Below are 22,153 nucleotides of genomic sequence, written 5' to 3'. Positions count from 1 at the left end.
TAAATCTTTCTTAATTAAAATAAATTAGTAAAATAATATTTTTAACAGCAATATGAGACTTAAATTGCATCTTTGCTTGACATGGGGTTGTATTTCATAAACCATGATAGCAAAGGAGACATAAACAGAGGAAAAAAAATTAAAAGTTGAAGATATATGTAATCTTGGACGTTGCAATACATTGTCTGCAGGGCTTGGGTTTGCTGGGAAAGGGCTGGGGCTTGCTGAGACCCTGACTGCTGGTGTCGGTCTCAGTCCTGGGGTGGAGGAGTGGGAACTGTCCCAGACTCCCTGAAGCAGCCAGGTGTGGGGCTGAGACCAAAGTAGCACCTCCCCACCAGTAATACATAAACACTTGCCATGTTTTGGATCTTTTGGTAATGTCTTTTGATAATGGCTACAGAGTGGGATAGTGGGATAGTGTTTGGACAAGCGTGACTAAGAGTGTAACCTGCTTGTGAGTGTACCTAGCAGGAGAAGTGTATAAATGCATCCTGGTGAAAACTGAGCTTCTGCAAAAAGGCTGGTGAGTGTTGCTGAGTTTAGAATCTCAGTTTTGGGCTTACATGATTGACACTTTTGAGTCAATGGTTCACTGAAGAGTGGCCACATCTGGTCTTACAGATTTGATTCAGAGATGTTCCTCAGACACAGTTTTTAAACTGCAGAAGCTTGATTTTTTTTTGGTAATACAATAACACTGTATTTTCTTTTCATTTTCCCCCATCTAGTTTTGTATCAAGACCTTGAGAATAAAAGAATAAAATACACATGGCACAGATTGTAACATTTTTTCAGATGCTGTTAGTTCTGCTGCTTCATGATTATATCTCAGCTGAAGATGGCGAAACAAGAGCAAGTAGGTCTTAATTTTTGCATTTCAGATCAGTGCAACTTCAAAGCATGCCTCAGATTTTTAATATCCATTTTGGTGTTCACATGTACCCTTCTGTTGATGGTGATTTTATTCCACTATAGTTTTCCTGGTGAAAATCCAATAATATAAAAAATAAAATAAAAATAACTTAAATATATTATTTTTTCATTAGGAGGGTAATGTCTTGTGTCTTAGAAATGCCCAAGGTGGTAGATGGAACTGTAAAGCTCCAGTCTTGATTGAAAATTGAGTCTTGAGTATTTGTATTTTCATTGCTTCAGAATGAAAGTTCTGAATAGCTTACTGTTATGTGAGAAACTAAGTAAGGAAGAATAAAGGTTCTGTGAGAGGAAGCTAACTCCAGTTAGCATTTCTCCAGCAGGTTGTGGCCACTTGCTTTCAAGGAAGGTGAAATCTTGTCTTGATCAGAAGTGTCCATAGGCAGATTTCATGGCAAGGCAAAGCTCTCCTCCCTGCAGACTTGGTGCAGACTTTCAGAAAACAAAAGGGCAGTAAGCCTCATGGCCTCATATGCCATGAGATCAAAATAATCCCTCCTGCTTTTGGCCATGTCCTTGGCACCTCATGTGTCAGTTATCAAAACCTCTTTCACAGTCAATGGAGGATGATTCCCTCCTTTAGAAAGGTACACCCTCCATCTGAGAATGGGCATGTAGCATGGAAGGACTTTCCTATGAAAATGCTTGTGTCTGTCCATGGCCTGTAGCTGGCAACTTAGTGTAAAAACTAAGTTCATGACTACAGCTAGGAGAGCTGAATCCATGCCTAAGTCATCATGCAGTTACAGGTAGTTAGTAAATGCTTATGTGATTCTATATTCTGGAGGTTGAGCTCATTCACTGAATACTTTTCTTCTGTAAAAATCAGAATATGCTACCAGCAACATTCAATTGAGCCTCAGGATTTTGTAATATTATGTAGGAATTTCCAAAGTCAGTTAAAAGGTATTTGTAAAAGGATTCTCGAGTATTCAGTCTATTGCCTTCTTCTGCAGTGTGGTTGGTTTGCTAACAAAAAGGAGTTTTTATGTTTATTATCTCTGCAGATGATATATGAAAAGATTCAATATGTATTCATCTCTGTTTATTGAATAGAATGCAATTGCCAGCTAAGGAAGTGAATTACAGATTTTTTCATAGTTGGTTCTGGAGCTAATGTAAAAACCAGAAAATGGTGTGGCTTTCAGGTACTCTGTCGCTTACACAATCTTACACAAGTTTGCCCTGATGAACTCTGCTATTTTTTTTTTCAGCTGGAATGCCTATGTCAGTATAGATCCTCATATAAACATTAATTGATAAGAAAAACATTTACTGTGGCAGAAGAAAGGGAAAGTGTTCATTAAAATATTTGTTTGATTTTGTTTTAGGTTGCCGAACTGCTCCAGCAGATTTAGTTTTTATCTTGGATGGCTCTTACAGTGTTGGCCCAGAAAACTTTGAAATAATCAAAAGTTGGCTTGTCAATATTACAAGAAATTTTGACATAGGGCCAAAGTTTATTCAAGTTGGAGTTGTCCAGTACAGTGATTACCCCGTACTTGAAATTCCCCTCGGAACTCATGAATCCACTGAGAACCTCATCAGGGAAATGGAGTCCATACACTATCTGGGAGGAAATACAAGAACAGGAAGAGCTATTCAGTTTGCCTTTGACCATCTTTTTGCAAAATCTTCACGATTTTTAACAAAAATAGCAGTGGTTCTCACTGATGGAAAGTCCCAAGATGAAGTCAAAGATGTAGCAGCAGAAGCAAGGAAAAATAAGATCACTTTGTTTGCAATCGGTGTTGGCTCAGAAATTGAGGAGGATGAACTTAAAGCTATTGCCAATAAACCTTCATCAACTTATGTATTTTATGTTGAAGACTATATTGCAATATCAAGAATTAAAGAAGTTATAAAACAGAAACTCTGTGAAGGTGAGTATAAAATATTTTAGGTGTGCAAAATGTAGTTCTGTACATATATTTTTTAATTTCACAAGCAGAATGCATTATTAATGTAACCTAAGGGACCTGATAGTCTTTACTATGATCTTCTTTTTTTGGAAATTCCTCCCAAAATGTTATTTTCTCTGTCAAGCAAAGGGGTATATTTGGGAAAGATATGGTGGTTTAACACAGTACGTGTTTAATTTCAATATGTATCCTTTTACCCTAAGCCAAATTTTTTTTTCATTTATAAACTTTAAAAACACTGAAATATTTCAGCAGTTCTCATAGTGCAAGAATATAGAGTTTACTTTACTGATTTCCTAGTTGCAACTGATACACAAAATCCAGCTTTTCTTCTAGGGACGTGAGAGGACAGCTTGGCATTACAACAGGAGTTCTTCTGAATACATACTTCTAGTATGCATTGAAAAACCCAGAAGAAAGACTCCTGGCAAAAATCATAGAATCATGGAGTGGTTTGGATTGTAGGGGACCTTAAAGATCACCTGGTTCCAACCCCCCTGCCATGGGCAGGGACACCTTTCAGTAGATCAGGTTGCTTTGAGCCCCATCCAACCTGGCCTTGAACACTTCCAGGGATGAGGCATCCATATCTTCTCTGTTCCAATGCATTAACACCCTGACTGTAAAGAATTTCTTCCTAATATCTAATCCAAACCTACCCTCCTTCAGTTTAAAGCCGTTCCCTCTTGTGCTATCACTGCACACCCTTGTGAAAAGTCCCTCTCCAGGTGTCTTGTAAGGCTCCTCTAGGTACTGGAATGCTGCCCTAAGGTGTCCCCACACCCTTCTCTTCTGGCTGAACAACCCCAACTTTCTTAGCTTTTTTCCACAGGAGAGAGGCTCCAGCCTTCTCATTAACTCTGTGGCTTCCTCTGGACTTGCTCCAGCAGGTCCACATCCTTCTTATGTTGTGGCCCCAGAGCTGGACACTGCACTCTAGGTGGGGGCTCATGGGAGTGGAGTAGATGTCTGGAGTTGTAGCAAGCAGTAATGATGTTTCTTAGAAGAATTTTACAGAAGAGTTAGCCAAGACCAACATTGTAAAGTGACTCTTTTAACAGCATTACTGCATTGAGTTTTCTGAAATTTTGTAAAACAATGGCTTTCTTTTATGTATAAAAAAGATAGCAAATTGCTCCTAAAGTGAATCACTCAGATTCTAGTATGTCAGTGATATTTTGTACATGTTTTATTATCAAGAATTGATCAGTTTTACCATATTTCTGTGCTTTTAAGAGTGAAAAATAGATTTTGTTTGCTCTCACTTTGAGTATCAACTTCATTGAAAAAATATGGTAATGCTTTTGTTGAGGATATTAGTGTTTATTTCTTGCTACATTAAATGAACATCATAGTAATTCCTTGTGGCTGATGTAGTAAGGTTGTCAGTCCAAAAATTAAATCGGCTAAGTGGAGCTAAATTTTTTAATAGAGCTTCATAAAGGGAGAAATTCCCCTAAATAAACACTAAATGAACACTAAACAAACACAACATTTTCTTTGACTAAAGTTTTAGAAGAAGTGCCGTTGTAATTCATCAAGATGGATTTTCAGCAACAAGTTAACTAATATCCTTTAAAATTCATCTGTGGTATTTCACATGATTTACAGCAGTAATCTGTGAATATTGACTATCTATACAAATGTACTTACTCTTTCACTTGAAGTGACCCTTTGCTTTGTCTCCCTTACATTGTGCATTTCCCTTGTTATAGCATTTAGATCCTTCTCTTGCAGAGCAATCAAAGCCCCTTGGCAGCTTCATTTCCAACCTCAATGTCTTCACCAGGTGAACTCCAAGACTGATAAACTGGAATTTTAATAGCTCAGTTGTGCAATATTTTATTTATTGATTTATTTGTTTACTGATTATCGTGTTGTTAAGATTGACTTTGACTGAGGGAGAGGAAGTTCCATGAGGGCCGAGCAGCAATTTGGCTGTGATCAACTACATGAAACTGCCTAAAAATTTTGCAACGCTGTCTTCATAATCTTTGTGTAAATGTCTAAAAATATGCTAGCTGTTGCTCCATGGAGTTTTAAAATCCATTCTCAAGTAAAAATGTAAACAGAAAGGCCACAGGGGCAGTATTTCCTTTATGGACAATGAAGACTGAGGTTTGGTGGTTCTTGGAGAAAGTATTGCTTTTAGGAACAGGCATGCAGGTAGTGTGTAATGTGCCTTTTGGGGACTCTAGTGTTTGTTTTAAAGTACATCAGAGGACTGAAGACTTCAGGAACCTGTCTGCCAGAATTGAATGAAATATTTAAGGAATATTTGATATTTATTATTTATTCTGGAAGTCAAATGTTCCTGTACTATTAATATGCTATAGCAAAAAAACCCCAAAAAACTTGCATCTCAGGAATCCATTTAGGAAGAAAACCCAGTGCAGACTTTAAAAGTTTGTCTGGAGGATGCAGAGAAAAGTTGCTTTGTCCCAGTTACTGGGATTTAACATCGTAAAGTTATTTCACCTTTTAGGAATGAAAATAAGCATCAGAAAACTATGTAAAAACATTAAAAGGCAACAAGATTTCAGCAAAGGCTGGATAGTTGAAGTGACTGGTACTATGGATTGGAAATACAACTCCATTTCCAGTGGAAGACAGCTCTTAATTTTGCCACTGACTTCTGCATGCTGTATAATGGCTCAATTAGTTATCAAAATAGTCCTACCCCAAGCTTGTCCAGAAGACCCAGAAAAGAGCTACCTGACTGGGAATTTGTCATGTAATTCTCCAATGTGCCACTGGAAAGAAAAAATAGTTTCCTAATGTAATAATGCTTAATTTGTTTGGTTGGTATTGGTTTGGGACAGTTATTTTGGCCCAGATCCATAATAATGGCCCTCTTATATAAAGTATTCCTATTTCTGCCTTTAGTTTTTGATTTTACACCAATTTTTTAATATTCTAACTGATAGAAGACCCTATACTTGTCAGTGTATGTGTATGTGATTATCTGTAATCTCTGTTAATTGTGATGTGACTATTATCCAGCTTTGCTATAAATGAGTTTAGAAAATAGTTCCATGATAACAATGCACAATTGAAGAAACCGGAAAAAACCACTATTACTCTTACTTAATAGCAAAAGTATGTTGAGTTAAATCTGTGTTTTGAGAAGAATGAGAGGGAATGTTTGGTTGGACTTTGTATTTCTTTTTTTTTTTTTTTTAATATTCAGGAGGCAGACATTTTAATTTCCAAAATGTGTGCAGAGTTCGTGCAATTCTTTCTTGTAGCGTAGACAGATAATTTTATTTTTACTTTGGAAGTAGAGAGGAAAAGAAAACTAAGGGGAGTTTATGTGGCTTCTTGCTGCTGCCCCAAGTACCTATGACAATCCCCATGATTGTCCTTCCCCATGACAGAAGGTTGTGCAGAAAATTAGCAGAATTTTGTTGGAGCATATATAACCTGCCTCCTCCACCAGAACGGGGGAGCTTCTGACTGCCCCGGGGTTGGTTAGAAAGGGAAGTCATGCAGTGTTGCTCATACTGTGAAAAGAAACCAGTCTAGACCTTGAGCTGATAATTCCCTGGCACAGAGACAGGAGTTCTTCATGGCTGGTCCAGATGGAGATAGGAGAACTCTCCACCCCTTCATTGGAATGTATTCCCAACCTCTTCCCTGCCTATGAACTGCTGCTTTTCTGGAGAAACAGTAGGAAATGAATAATGATATTTATTGTAAGCCATTCAGCATAATTTTAATAAAACAAAAAACTTTCTTTTTTATTGATTTGTTACTCTAATTTTTGTTTTAGTATTAAGGTTCACTGTCCTGTCTCTTTTTCTTTTCTTTTTTGTTTGAGAAAACATAGGTTGTCACAGAAAATATATCACACACACAACTTTTTCATTAAGAATAACTTCTGGCAGATTTCAGTGTAACAGACAAAACATCTCAGAGTCCATTTTGAGTTAAATAGAATGAAAATAAAAGAGATAATTTTAACTTTTTCTATTTTCAAACTCATTTTATAGTTGGGAAGGATGCTGAATTCAAATTGTTAGTGCATTTTGGAAATTAATATAAATAATTTAATATAATTTTGGAACCATGCAATTTTAGAAATGAAATTCAATATATTTATTAGCCAGATAATGTAATATTCTTTAACTTTATTCTTTAACAATTAGTGACAATTCAAAATAGTATGTGAATGTAATTGCAGTAAAATATGCCATCTTAATATTCTCATTTTAAGTTCCTGAGGATCCTGCAAACCACTTTTCTCATGTTGTACTTAACAGACAGTTCTCAGTTCTCTTTTTATTTCTTGAAAGGCAGATAAAAAATTAGTTGGGTGGAAGGCTACTTTTCTTGGAAGTCTTAAGTCATATTTTACACTGTCCTTGCCTTTATTACTTTTCAGAATCTGTTTGTCCAACAAGAATTCCAGTGGCAGCTCGAGATGAAAAAGGATTTGACATTCTTGTAGGATTAGGTGTGAAGAAAAAAGTTAAAAAGAGAATTCAAATATCAACCACTAATACAAAAGCTTACGAAGTAACCTCACGTGTTGACCTCTCAGAATTAACAAGGTATTGAATTTTATAAATATGCTTCTATATTCAGTAAGATTTTTTTTGTTTCTTTAAATAGGAAGGACTTATTTTAAGATTTATATGAATATTCAAGTAATGTCTTGTTTTTTCCACCCTTTGCCCTTATTTAGGAATGTGTTTCCAGAAGGTCTCCCTCCATCCTATGTGTTTGTTTCCACTCAAAGATTTAAAGTAAAGAAGACATGGGATTTGTGGAGAATCCTGAGTCTAGATAAGAGACCACAGATAGCAGTCACTGTTAATGGAGAAGAGAAAACATTATCATTCACTACAACAAGTTTAATAAATGGCACACAAGTTATTACATTTGCTGCACCTCATGTAAAGGTAAGGAGTATGTCACTATCATGCTGGAATGCTTCTTTAAGTTCACATTATTCCACTATTCTCCTCTTTGAGCAAACCAGTTTTATTGTTTTCTAGTAAAATCTGAAGGTTGCCTTTCAGTCTTTCTTCAGTAATTTCCAGTGGAGTGTTCCACTCTTGTAAGAAAAATTGTCTTAGCTGCAGATGAGACAGAGGATTGGAGATTGAATGACCATATTCTTGCGTTTGTAGCAGGAATATGTGCAGCCCAGAGACTGCCCTTCCTGCCACAGGGAGGATTATTTACATGAACAGAGAGGGCTATTTCAGCAAAGACTGGGAAAGATTTGCTGCTGGAGCACTTCATGGCCAAGTGGGTTCAACTTTTCTGGGAAGTGGAGGCCTGCATTCAAATCCCTACTCCAAATCAGGCTGAAGGAATTTTAAGTATAAATCCTCAGTGAAGGAAGGACTCCTATCCAAGGAATAGGTCTTAACTACTAAGCTTTTTCTAGGTAGAGGCATTTTATTCTTCTGTTCTTAGATGGAGAATTTTTGCTTTTTCTTTCCAAATTTCCTCTACCTTTTGATAATTATTGGTAGGTGAAATAATTTTTTATTATTTTAAGAAGCTGTGTTAAACTTGATTTACTGGAAACTTGGAACTGAATTAAAAAATTCAGTTTCAAGTCAATACTCTATTTATATTTATCTATTTCTTGGAGCTGTACAGACAAATCAATCTGATTCATGCAGTCCCAGGTATCAATGAACTTAACATGATAACACACAACTGCAGTGTTTTGTTTGTTTGTTTGCTTTTGTTTCTCCATGCCTGCCTTGCTATTATGGAGAACAACAATTTCATGGCTTTTTAGACTCTCTAAACACAGTATAAATGCCAATACATTCCTGATGAACATTTTTCTTTAATAAACCTTTAAGATAATTTATCACCTGTCAATTTATCACAAGTGCCAATTTTTTTTCACCATAATTTATAATCTAAAGTGTTTGAGACATTATACCAGTGCTTATAAATAGGCTTCTGGCTGCATATTTTTAAGAAATACAGGTTTGAGCTTCTTCATGGTCATAGACTAAAAAGATAAAATCTATGTGTGTTATAAAATAATTCTGAAATAGGGATTAATTATTACCAATTGTCATATTTTCAATTACGATATCATTTGGCAATACTTTATTTGCCTGTATAGTTTAGAGTTATTTGTATGTAAAACCTGCAGCCTTCATCATCTCAACCATTAACAGCAGTTTGATTGTTGAAGTGCAGTTTTATCATTATTTAAAATGAAGACATTTTGTTTTATACAATGCTGTTTTCTTTGTTTTTCTTAGATATTGTTTGATGAAGGCTGGCATCAAATTCGTCTCTTAGTAACAGAAGACTCTGTAACTTTGTATATAGATGGCCAAGAAATTGAAACAAAGCCATTGCATCCAGTTTTAGGTATTTACATCAGTGGCCTAACCCAAATAGGAAAGTATTCTGGAAAGGAGGAAACGGTACAGGTAGGCATATGCTAAAACTGCAATGATTCAGTAATTCTTTTGTAGGTTAACCTTGCATTGGTGGCTTCTGTTTTCTTGAGCTTACTTTTCTAACTTAGTAGACTGAAATTTAGTACACAAAATTTAATACGTAAGAGAGAGTAAAACTGTTCGGGAGGACTTAACATAAGTGATCTATCCCATGACATGGATACTTAACTGGTCTCACTGATGCCAAGGACAAAATTGATGCAACATGGTTGCCTGTAGTTGGGAAACTTTATCTCAAATTAAGGAATTTCCTATGTTTGACATTTCCACATGATGTCCTTCCATCAGTATATGTATGGGTGATGCTGGTAAAAGAGGAAAATTTTGGTCAAGTTTCTTTCTCCTTGGTTTGCAATCACAATAGTTTATGCTTGAAAAACTGACTGTGGTTTCATTTTGTTTTGGAATGTAGCAACAAAGCAGAATGGCAAAAACTTTTGTTTACCTGATGCCAGTGATTTTATTCAACACTTGTAAAAGATTTGTACTGTATACTAAACACTAAGCATTAGGGATGCCTTCAGATGCTTCACCAGAATTTATTAATCTTATATCTAATATGAGCAGGTCTGCACAGAAGCATCTTCCCAGGTCTGTTAAGGTAAAAGGAAAGAGGTTGGGCTTGTCTGTGTTATTAACTTGTTTCCTCAGTGATATTGGCAGCCAGTGTAGTTTGTGCTGCATGTGTTTGGATTAATTCCCAGGGAATATGGATAGTGATTTCTGTTATTTTAAAAAAATTTTTGGATTGATTATTTTTATTTAAATAATTCTTTTACAGTATGTTTAATTGGTTGTGCATATTAATCATTGTGAGTAGCCTAAAAATATTTCTGTATATTTAATTGATTTTTAACTGCAGTGAATGTACAGACCTCTAAAGAGTCTTTTACGTTTTGAATTACAGTTTGATTTACAAAAACTGCGAATCTACTGTGACCCAGAGCAAAATAATCGAGAAACAGTCTGTGAGATCCCAGGATTTGTGAGTATGATAGATGAACTTTTGAGGACTTCTTGGCATTTTTTTACAAATCACTGTTTGAAGCTGACTTAATGAATTTTTAAAATAGATTAATCTACATTGATTCAGCTGGTGCAAACACGTGCTTGTTACAGACCTTCTTTGTTTCAGCCTTATTTTCTCACAGTTTTTAAAAGTTGTCTTAATTTAGGTATTTAATGGTCCATTTTTTATATATATGAGTATAGAAGAATCTCAGGATCCTTTCTTAAAATTTCAGATTTTAAGCATTACAGAATAATGAAACTTCTAGGTATTTTCAGTGTAAAATTTTTTAAGTATGATTTTTAAACTTTTCTGAAATACTCCTTGCTACTTGTCAGGTCATTTAATCTGTGAAATTTTGGTACATAATCAGCAAACCTGTATTTCTAAATCACCTTCTCCTATTAGAAAAATCTATGCTGAGGTCTGTAATTAACACCCCATTATCTGAATTGTTGCCATGATTTCAAGAAGTACATTAAGTACAGGACAGAAATAAAATCAAGAGTTTATGATTCATGTACACAATTAGCAAGTTTATGGGGACCCTTTGGCCCTCTCTTGCTCCTCTTGCAGTTAATTATGCACTGCAATGTAAGACTTACAAACAGATTTGGAAACCAGTCATGACTGACAGAGCCAAATTTAAAGCATTCAGCTCCCATCTCAAAGCATAAGCAAGAGATTGATTTAAGCATACAAATTCAAACTAATCTCCTTTGCTGGGTGGACGAAACAAACTGAACTAAAGATTATCAGCCAGTGTAGACCCACATTCATCATGTTGTGATTACATTTTGTATCATTTGGCTGGTTTGACAATAGAACCATTGAATCTCCAGCATCCAGATTTTTTTTGTCAGTCTGGCATGTATTGCCAGCTAGTCTGTTTTTCTTCTTTTTCTTTGGGACCAGTGGGTCTACTGCATCCTTATCACGGCTTTTTCAACTTTCAATCAAGCAGAAAGTAGGTGAATGGATTATTATCTGTGTGTGTCAAGAACTAACAGGTGCAGGAATACTTTTGTAAAAGTAACTTTGAATCTTGAGGAAAGTAAAGTATTTATTTAACTGCACCACATATCTTTTTGCTCTTTAAAAATTAAAAGTAAGGTATGAAAAGTAATCAAATGAAAAGTATTTTGCATAAAGAAAGCAAACACTAAAAAGTATTTCATAGCTTATTTTCTCTATTTATCAAGGAGTTGAAGCCAACAGATGGTTTTTTGCCATTTTAGTTTCACTGTCTGTTTTTGTAAATTAAATTTGGACTTTGCCCATAAAATTCTGGACTCCTTCAGAAAATAAAAATGTTGGATGGTCTTCAAGGAGGAATATGTGGTTTGTGGTTGTATTCTGTTGGAGTGTGGTTGTGTCAGAGTTCCTGAAATAAGCAGAGGCTTTATGTATTAATTACAGATCAAATTAATTCCCTTTCCCAGAGATACCTTGCTGCATAGTAATTTTAAGCTCCTTCTATGATCTGTGGAAAATGAAAACTTTCTCTAGTGTTTGCTCAAGCTGAAAATTGAATAGAGAGGAAGCTTTCTGTGTCCACAGAGTGTGTATGAAATCTGCAGTGACTGTGTGCATTAGAATACTCCTGTGGACAGTGTGGCCAATGGCAGCTACTAAACTGTTAAGACAGAAAATTTCATGGTTGCTTTGCTGAAGTGTTTTGGGTTGGATTGTTCTGTGATGTTGCAGTTACTGGACCAAAAATCAATTGATAGCAGAGTCTAATGCAGTCACAGGAAAGCACGAAAAAGCCAGCCTTGCCTCTGTGCTGCTCTGTTTTCCCAGATGGTGGATTCAGGCAGAGAGCAGAGATTTCAGAAATATTTTGGTACATTCTCTGACATGAATGAACAAGCAGAGCATATTTTTGATGAGAAGTTACTTCTGGTAAAAGGTTTGAACCAAATCTAAACATTTAGTGTGTAAATACTGGCATAGTTTAGTATTAATTTTGTCATTATCTTTTAAAAATTGCTACTGCTAACTCCCATTGACAGACCCTTAAAAGCAGTTAACTAAATTAATTTAATATGCATTGATAGCAGCTGTACATAAGTCTCAGAAAGTCTAAAAATTTGACTTATAATTTCTTGACAATTACAGCTCAGGATTTATGGTTGGTTTTGATAGTGTTTCCAACTGAATGGATTTTCTTTTCAGAAATATTGCTATACTCTTAAACTGTGTTTCTTCTTGTTTCAGAATGGAGAGGTAGGCTCGATCCTAAACTACTCAAACTCATTTTAAGGTAGTATTTGAGTTTTTATAAGCTTCTTAATATTCTAGGTAATATACACTTTGTTTTCAAAAGTGGATAGAGATATGCTAAGCTTGAGAGTGCTTGACTTCCCTTGCTTGAATTCTAGTCAGTAGCCAAATTAAAAATAATTTTTCTGCAAAAAACACATGTTTATTAGAATAACTGGCCTGATGTTTTCCCCCAGTTCAATTCAATTGCTGCTGTTAGCAGGGGGGTGGGGGATATGCACAGGGATAATGCAGCTGTTACCTGTATTGTGCTTATGGGAACTCCCTGAACAGGAGCTTATCTGAAGACCTAATATGACAACTTCCCTGTAACTCCCAACTTGTACCCACTGCAGAAGAAATATGGGTTTGTGTTTTGGTCAATCATTTGACCCCAAGAAAGAATTCCAGTCAAGGAACATCTTAAAAGGTGTCATTATTCTAGAAAATATGAGTAAAATGCTATGGAAAGTTTTAGATAATAATAAAAAAAATATTTTCTTTTTAGCTTAGATTCTTAAACTTTTGCCTTTCCGTAGGTCTGAGAACTTGCTGGGTTAGGGTTGATGGGTGAAAAATAATTTATTGAATCTAACTTCAACATACAGATTTAGTAGAGATATACCTATAATAGATTTTATTTAGTAGTTCTCCCCTTGCCTACCTGAGTAAAGCACTGATGTTTCATGTGGGGCTTAATGTTGAGAAGTAAATATCACAAAAAAAAGAAATGTGATCTGCCAAGGTTTAGTGTTTAGTGCTGCAGGAGCATGGTTTGGAGGTTTTTGCAGGAGGGGCACTCTTGGGACCAGGACTAGTGACCTCTAGGAGTCAGTGGTAGCAGCTGTGTCCTGCGTCCCCTCAAGCAGCTTCACAGTAGGAACACATACCTAGGATGTAGGAGACTTGGGGTTTATCTTCTTTTCAGGCTCACTGCACAGCATAGCATGCCAATGGTTGGGATCATTATGCTATATGCATCATTTTACACATTTTTAAATTAAATCGTTGTATTTGAAAATTGGTCTCACTTCAAATTATGAATATAGATTAGCTAGAAGAAGCGGCTTTCAGGTTGCAAGATTTAAAATTTTCAAACTATATGACAAAATATTTGTGAAATAAACAGCTACAGGTGTCAACCCAATCCAGTACTTACTTTTTAAATTTTTATTCTGGAGAAAATTATTATGTGTATGAAAACTACTTGGAGGGCAACATTCAGATAAGCAGAAGTTCCAGCTTGGAACAAGGGAGTGAATGCCAAGACCTAAGTGAAAGGCAGCCTAAGGAAGGTCAGCTTCACCTGGTGTTCCAGTAGGTTTGTTGGCTGCCTTTGGCATGTGCTGATGGCTGTTTTCACTCTTGGTAGTGCATGAATGGTCCCAGTGATGTAGGCTCAACACCTGCCCCCTGCATATGCCCACCAGGAAAGCAAGGACCTCCAGGCCCCAAAGTAAGTTCTGTTCTGTCTTGTTGAGTGTCTATGACCTGTCTTTCCCTGTTACTCTTCAGCAAATGATGTTGCACTGTTAAATTGTTGGAGGACGAAATGGTTTTCTAACAAAATCTTTTAATAGGGAGAGGGGTTTCTTCCTTCTTTGTAAAAGAATGAACTGGATGCTTATTAGGAGAGTTTCACATTAGCTGTGCTGATGACCTTTTTGTGTTGATGAAGAACTGAAGTGAGAACTAGCCTTGAGCTGCAGAAGTCTTACATGGCAAACTCAAGTCCCCAGTATTTTCTTTATTATTTCTCTCAATAACTGTACTAAGCAGTGTTTACAGAATTATTTTTAAGTGCAGACAAGAAAATCCCAAATCACTTGTCTTTATTAAGCAAATGAATAAAAACCTTCTGTGCTGCCATCATAAAAGAGGTTACAGGATGCTGTAGCTACCTCAAATCTAAGGGCTTCTTGATACAGTGGAAAAGATTTCTGGTCAGGGAATTGAAATCTGCAACACAGAGATCATTATTATTGTTTCATGTAATAGAATATCTGTGGTCTTTTACCTTTTTTATTTTCTTTAGAGAAAAAAGAGAATTTATATTTTTTCTTATAAATAAAGAAGTATTTATAATTTTAAAAGAATTGAAAACCACTTCCTGTAAAGTATGAAGGAATATGAAATTTCAGAACTCAGATGATCTATATCTATTGCCTTATGTGCAATTTTTCATCTACAATGCACTGTAATATTTTTTTGGGATAATTGAATAGTACAGGTGACAAGATGGTGCCTAACACAAAAGGCTGCAGAAAGTGAAAAGGAAGCCAATTTATGGTTGAATAGGTTATTGCAATTATCATATTTATTAATCTTTGAATACTGGACTCTAGAACAGTATGAATTTAAACTTAATTTTTGTGTTTGTGATATTAATGGAGTGCAATAAATTGAATTAAATCAAAACAATTTCAAAATACAAGTAACTGATGTTTTAAGCTTCTCAAGTTAAAAGCACAAAATTTAATGGCAAATGGTATGTTAAATGGTTATATTTGAATAAATGGTATATTTGAAAACAAATTTAGTTTTTTTCAAATCCCAAATCTTGTTGGATTTTGCTGAGATCAAATCAAAGCTGTTGGTAAAGAGAAAGTCAATACTCTAGGAGGATTTATTGAGTAGCATGTTAAGTTCCTGCTTTCTTGCCCTAAAGATGAAGCCTTGGCAAGCAAGTTTTTTTAAACTTTAATCGCATTTTAACAGTAATTATCAAAATAATTTTAAAGGACTTTTAAGAGGAAATCTAAAAAATACCTTTTTGACAGCAGTTGTTGTGTGGAGAGGAATTTATTTTGCAGTTTTTAACCCTGGCTCTGGCTCTTTAGTGCTTCTGTCTTAAGAATTAGGCTCAGCTAAAGCAAGTGAGAGATTTCTTCAGATAAGAACTACTTAATTAATGCAGTTTTATTAAAGATTGTTTAATCTATTTTATAAAAAGTGCTTCTGTGCTGTAACCAAATGTGGATTCACTTGTCCAAGTACTGCAGAAGAAGTTGAGGAGAAGTTGGGGAGAATTTCCCCTCCCATCCCAAAACCAGTTCTTTTTCACTGTAGGAATTGCTCCTCAATAGTAGGTCACTAGACTTGTAGAGACTGTTTTGTGGAATGTGTTAGGGATAAGGTTTCTCTGTGCTTATTTGAAAATAGTCTTACAATTTAGAAATGCTTTTATATTTTGTGTGTTCACACGTTGCTTCTCCATAGGGTGACCCTGGGCAGCCTGGGAATCATGGTTATCCTGGTCTGCCTGGTCCAGATGGTAAGCCTGTGAGTACTAAAAACTTGGTCATATATTGTAAATGTAAAACTAACAGGAGAAAAAACATGGAACCCTGATAACACATTTTTGAAATTTAGATAATTTTGTTGCCATTCTCTGAAACTGTGAATGTCATTTAACTGTATGCAACTGTTGTATAAATATGTCAATCATATTATTTCCGTTTCAAGGTAAAATACTGTAAATATTAGAGTTGGGTACTGTTGTAAAGCAGAGAACAGGCTATGAGTGGTTTTGTTGATTGATTGCATTACTTTGCAGCAGTTTTGTTGCTACCTCAGTCTTTACTCCTTAAGAATTTGTTCACTAGAAAGCACTTTGGGTCATCTGAAATCGTATCTAATTTTTTTAGGGCTTGCTCCTTGGTTCATAGAATTTCTTTGTAGGCTGCCTCAAGTAATCCATCAAAATATGTAGATATGCATGTAAAATTAAAAAAAAAAACAAAACAGATCTTTTTTAGTTCCAAACTGGTTAATTTCAATCATCATCATCACTGGTGGTGATTCCATTTGTTAGCAGAGTTAGTTTAACAGGAAGAAAATAGGTGCTAAAATCAAAAATGTAATAGTTGCTAAAAATGGGAAATTTCCCTCTTTTAAAATATGGGACTTGTTATATTGAAACCTGAGCATGCTAACCCTGATGGTACAGGTCAGCAGTGTGTACATGAATTTTTCATCATTCCCACGAGCAAATATACTCACTTTACCTGTGATATGAAATGTTTTTATCCTTTTGCTCTTAAACAGCTTTTGATAGCTATTAAATTCAGGAGTTTTTTGAACCAGAGTTGGAGAACACAATCTGAATTGAACTATCAGTGCTTTAAAATACTGCATTTGATTTTAGACAATCCTGAAAATACAGGTTTTAAAGTATTCTAAGATAGGGAAGTCTATTTAATCAGAACAACTTTTCAATTGATATTTGGTGGTGCTTAAGCTTGTGAAGAGCAGTTCTGATCTCCTATAAAAGACAAGTATACAGATTGTCTGAACATGGAGTTGCATGGGAGAAGGTGTCCATCATATCTGATCATGCTGATTTCTGGAAATAGATTTGCAATATTGATAAGCATAGCAGAGCTGCCTTTAATGCAGCTAAATCTGATATTTTGAAAAGTAAAGGGTTATCATGTAACCTTTAATGAAGGCAGAATGGACTGGAAAATGGTAGGGAAATGTCAGTCTCTCCTCTCCTCTCCTCTCCTCTCCTCTCCTCTCCTCTCCTCTCCTCTCCTCTCCTCTCCTCTCCTCTCCTCTCTTCTCCTCTCCTCTCCTCTCCTCTCCTCTCCTCTCCTCTCCTCTCCTCTCCTCTCCTCTCCTCTCCTCTCCTCTCCTCTCCTCTCCTCTCCTCTCCTCTCCTCTCCTCTCCTCTCCTCTCCTCTCCTCTCCTCTCCTCTCCTCTCCTCTCCTCTCCTCTCCTCTCCTCTCCTCTCCTCTCCTCTCCTCTCCTCTCCTCTCCTCTCCTCTCCTCTCCTCTCCTCTCCTCTCCTCTCCTCTCCTCTCCTCTCCTTTTAACAAATAGATTAAGACTTCATTTCTGAAGCATCCAGTCAGGTACAACTGTATTGTTTTAGAAACAATTTGTTATGACTCTTTTGTACTTTAATAAGTTTCCACTTCAAGGCTATTTATCCTCCCATAAGCACTAGAATTTCCAACAGCATGAATAATGAAGGAGAAATATATTGAAATTGTAGACCTACTGTAACTTTGTAATCTGACAGTCACGGCTTATTTTTTCCTACAAATAAGTCATAATGTGCATAGATGGGCATTCTCTGAACATAAAGAATTTACCAGAGTATCTCAGAATGAGAATCAAAAAGCTCCAGTGCAGGGGAAGTTGTATCATTTTGCTGAAGAACTTACATTATTTTAAGTGCTTGCAGCTAAATCCTGTAACTTGATTAACTAAAGAATGTTTCTGAAATATCAGTTGTAGTTTTTGTGCCTGTTCTTTGTAAGGACATAATTGCAAACCAATTAGATCATCTGCGCCTTTGGCCAGTACATTATTTTCCTTACGGTAGATTTTTGGGTGCATTCCAGGCGACCTTTTAGCTGTGAATGGTCAGAGACCCTTTAGATCCACTGTGCAGGAAAACAGATTCCTCTCTCTGTCTTTTTCTTTCTGTTTTACTTTTGTATTTGCTAATACGACTAGCACGTTTTCTGCGCTGTCAGTGATTTTTCTTGTCTGGGGAAACTTTGCTTATCTGAATCTTTTTAGTTCTGTGTCTCAGGGAACTCTGAGAAACAAGCTTTTAATTCAGACAGCACCATAGGCTTACAGGTAGTTGTGTAGTCAGTTTTGTTTAATCAAATGGCTTTTGCATGAAAAGCTTTTCCTGCAAATTCAATCTTTTCTGTTCCCAAACACATTTTTATGTTCCTCTCTAAAGTCTTTCCAGTTTGTCTATCTGTTATTAATTTTCTTGGAACACTGTAACTGGTCAACAAAATGTTTCTTCCTCTGAGAAGGGTTTTAGGCATGCATTTATATTACTGTATGAAACTGATTTTAGAGTAAAACATCTAATAAAATTTAGTTTGTTGTTTGTAGACTGGCTATATTGTTGTAATACTTCATGTTAGTTTTAGTCTAAAAAAATTAAAAACAATTACTAATGTCTTAAAACTTACCAGAACATAATTGTCTACCTGGTGTTAGCCAGTAAAATTGTTTACTCTAATATTTGGGGAAGTGAACATAGACATTACTTTTTTTCAGACATTTCTTAAATGTTATTTTTATTAGTTTTATTCAGACAATCTTTGTTTTTTCCCCTTTAATTGCGACCTCTGTTTATATTCTGATACATACAGAAAAGATCTGTAATTAAAGAAACTGTAAAAAAGCCTGAAAGTGAGAAGCATAAGTAATGAAAATACATTTTTTCAATAAAAAATGTAATTTAGAAACGGAAATTATTAAGCTGTCTAGTCAAGGAAAAACCACTGATAAATAAGTGCAAAGATAAAAACAATATTTGAATCTCAAATGGAACTCATTTTCATGAACGTTATTAATCACAAAAAAGCACTTGGAGTGATTGCTGGCCCTGGAAGCACTCAGCAGCCTAACTGTGTGGTCACAAAGCCATTTTTTATTCCAAAGGATGCTTTGTATGTACTGTGGAAAAACTCAATTTAAGGGGAAAAATAAATTATCAGAATCTAAGCAGTGATCACTTGTGATTAATAGAAGTATGTTACCAGTCTGCAGACAGAAATATTAAAAATCCACCCATTTGTCAATTTTGAACTGTGAACTATGCAGCTGTCAATCTGGACAATTTTTGAGTATTCCATCTTGTTTCACTCATGAAAGTTTGGAACAATTTGCCTTGTCTTTACAGTATGTAAAATAAAATAAAATAAGAAATGAGAAAAAATAAGCAGTTTATAAAAAAAATCTTGTGAGACCGACTTTACTGATAGAAGTAGATATGGAGTTCATAAGGTATCAAAAGCCACACATAATAAGCAATTTCTGATAATTCCAATATGTGTTTTAAAAGATTATAGAACATTATTACAGCTGTATTACCTAGAGCTTAATATTTGGTGACCACCTGAAGGCCAAATCTTTTGTGATGTATTTACTTACTATAAGAGCAATGATGAGCTATTTCAACAATACTTTTGGAATAAAAATGGGTAATAGTTTCACATATACATGGAATTCCCTGTGTGTTCCCAGATGGCTTGCCTGGGATTTAAGTTCTGAACTCTGGAGCCACTTTTCTCAGAAAACTTTCATAGACGGAGTTGATAATTCAGCTGTGAAATGCTGTTCTCAGTTCCAGGAAAATACATATTACTCAGTAATACTGTTGCCTTTTTATTGTTAGAGGAAATCTTTCTGCTCTGTTCTGATGCAGTCATGTAATGCCTGCCCTGAGACCTACAAGTCTGGAATCAGAGCAGTGCCTGATGCTGACTTGTGCTGCAGAGACAGCTGTAGAGTTCAGACAAAAGACCACATCACTACCTGCAGCAGCTGCCAAAGGCAGAGATATGATAAGGATGAACATCTAAACAGTGAGCAGGAAGTTAGACTCCCTTGGTATATCATCCTATCTCCCAATAGCCTGAAGCTCATGAACTTTTAAAGCTGGATTTACAGCCTTTTATTTAATGATCTTGTTGGATCTTTTTTCCTCTGTGCTATTTGAGAACATTGTGTTTAGGTAAAATATTCTGCTAGGAGCTCTGAATTATGAAGGCCTTGGCAGATGATGGAGTAGCTAATGGAGGAAAATGTAATCAAATGCAGAAATAATAAACATGGATACATGTCTGCATAGTTACAGCAATTTCTGTTAAGATGTAATGTATTTTCTGAAAAGAATATGAAGACTTGTAATGCTTTATATAGTTGTGCTTTAAAGATTTTCTGCAAGAAACTCCCACAGGAGGTCTGCAGACTTTCAGAGTGTTTCCTTAACGCCAAGTTAAATTTTCCTTTTGCAGTTGAATTCCATTATGCTTAGTTACATCACCCTAAATAGTTCTTTTTACTTAGTGTTTACAATCCTTGAATATCTTTAGACCATTACTGTTGATGCCTTGTTTCTTCCTAGCCAAATTGAGCTTGCTTACTTCTCCCTTTGTCTTTTCCAAGCAATCTTGTGTTCATGCCTTTGTTGTTGATATTGTCCATTGGCTCCAAAAGCTTTTCATTATGGGAGTGTGCAGTGCAGTTCTCGTTGGCTTATCCATACACCCTTTATTTTTATTTTATTTTATTTTTCTTTTTTATTTTTATTTATTATTTTATTGTAATCTGAAGAGATATGCCTAGGAATGCTGTCTGAACTTTTGTCCTTTAGGTGTGCAAATGCATTGAAGATATACTGAGGTTTCCCCGCTGTTGCACGAGTTCTTTGCAATTAATTCTCATCATATGTCCTTCTTGATCAATTTTTTCCCTTATAAGCAAACTAAGTTTCTTTTTCCAGTAAGGGTGATTGCTAATTTTTTGTGGCTATTATACATTCTTTGACCTAAGAAGTGTGCTCAGTCTTTTTCCTTAGAACTATTTGCAAATGATTGCCATTTTCTTTAAATTCCAAAGTTTCATTTTATCTGTGATTTTTTCAAATACCCAGCAATCTGGAACAAAACTAATCTCAATGTCCTGCTGTTTATCACTTTCCTTTTAAGGATCTTCAGGCACTAGAAAATTATCAGTACCATTCTTACAACAGTAAACTGCGAGGTAAATTTTGTGTAATCCTGATTTCAGATAACTGATGTAAAATAATAAATGAGAATATAAAATGCTGTGGAGTGGTGCTGACTGAAAACGTTGATGAAAAATTATAAGTGGCATTCATTTTAAGGGACATACATTTAGGATTTAAATGGGTACAGAGACACAGGGTGTCTAAATTCTCATAGTTGTCAACTATTTAACTAATATACCACAAAAAATATGGGATTTTTATGCTGTAAAGTATTCTTTCTTGCCCACACTGCAAGGCAATTATTGCCTCCCAAATATTTTGTGCCACTGTCTTCTGACATTGGGTGAGTGTCTCAGGAGTCTCAAAAGGCAGGAGCTGCCTATATTCAGGCTACTGCATTCTAAACTGATTATCAAATTCAGAGTTAACTATAACACGTCTCATGCTATTTGAAAAGTTGATGAGAGAAGACCAAACTCAGATAAAAATTATTGGTTTTGGTGGCAAATACAGTGTGTTCACCCTGTTTGAAATAGGACCTCCAGTCTTGAACTCATCAATTGAAAAGTGAAATTTCACTTCTGTCAATTTTACATAAAATGGCAGCTGTGGCACTGCTATTCTTGCAGATATGTATGTGTGTCACACAGGTCCTCCTACTGAGGGCTTTGTCATTAGGGAAAGAGGATTTGAGCTGATTTTAGTGCAAAAAAATTTGTAGGCATTAGCGTGTAGATTGGTGATCCATACTGCAAAAGGAGTGGTGATACAAATATATACTCATTTTTTTATGAAATCTGTGTTTTTTTGTTTTATAGAAGATGTTTTTTAATTTGCCCAAACAATTGCTATGCTATTCGCACCAGATAGTGATTCTAGCTTTTGTGACTTTCTGTGAATTTCCTTTTGAATCTTGTCTCTTCCAGCTTTCCATTAAAAGAACACATTGACAGTATGTTTGATTTGTATTCAAATCACATTACAATATTTAACCCTGAGCTAAATATGCAGTTTTGTAAGCTGAAAACTCTTCTGCTGTCCTCCATTCATCTTGTGATTTTGAAATTCAGTTCAGCCAGG

The 22,153-nt window shown here is 35.6% G+C and overlaps 1 protein-coding gene across 2 annotated transcripts in view; it reads left to right on the top strand.

Moving 5' to 3' along the window:
• The first annotated feature begins 771 nt into the window (after positions 1-771).
• Positions 772-22,153, top strand: part of COL21A1 (collagen type XXI alpha 1 chain) — a 66,267-nt gene continuing 44,885 nt past the window's right edge. The window contains exons 1-9 of one of the 2 annotated variants that reach the window (XM_059468459.1): positions 772-859; positions 2,268-2,819; positions 7,243-7,411; positions 7,546-7,762; positions 9,101-9,274; positions 10,212-10,289; positions 12,534-12,542; positions 13,951-14,034; positions 15,798-15,860. In XM_059468459.1, the coding sequence (XP_059324442.1) occupies positions 772-859; positions 2,268-2,819; positions 7,243-7,411; positions 7,546-7,762; positions 9,101-9,274; positions 10,212-10,289; positions 12,534-12,542; positions 13,951-14,034; positions 15,798-15,860 (1,434 nt within the window). The remainder of the gene's footprint in view (positions 860-2,267; positions 2,820-7,242; positions 7,412-7,545; positions 7,763-9,100; positions 9,275-10,211; positions 10,290-12,533; positions 12,543-13,950; positions 14,035-15,797; positions 15,861-22,153) is intronic. The other variant, XM_059468458.1, reaches the window with a different exon arrangement.

The sequence above is a fragment of the Ammospiza nelsoni genome, chromosome 3, assembly GCF_027579445.1.
Source record: "Ammospiza nelsoni isolate bAmmNel1 chromosome 3, bAmmNel1.pri, whole genome shotgun sequence".
Lineage (NCBI taxonomy): Eukaryota > Metazoa > Chordata > Aves > Passeriformes > Passerellidae > Ammospiza > Ammospiza nelsoni.
This window is presented reverse-complemented; position numbering and strand designations above follow the sequence as displayed.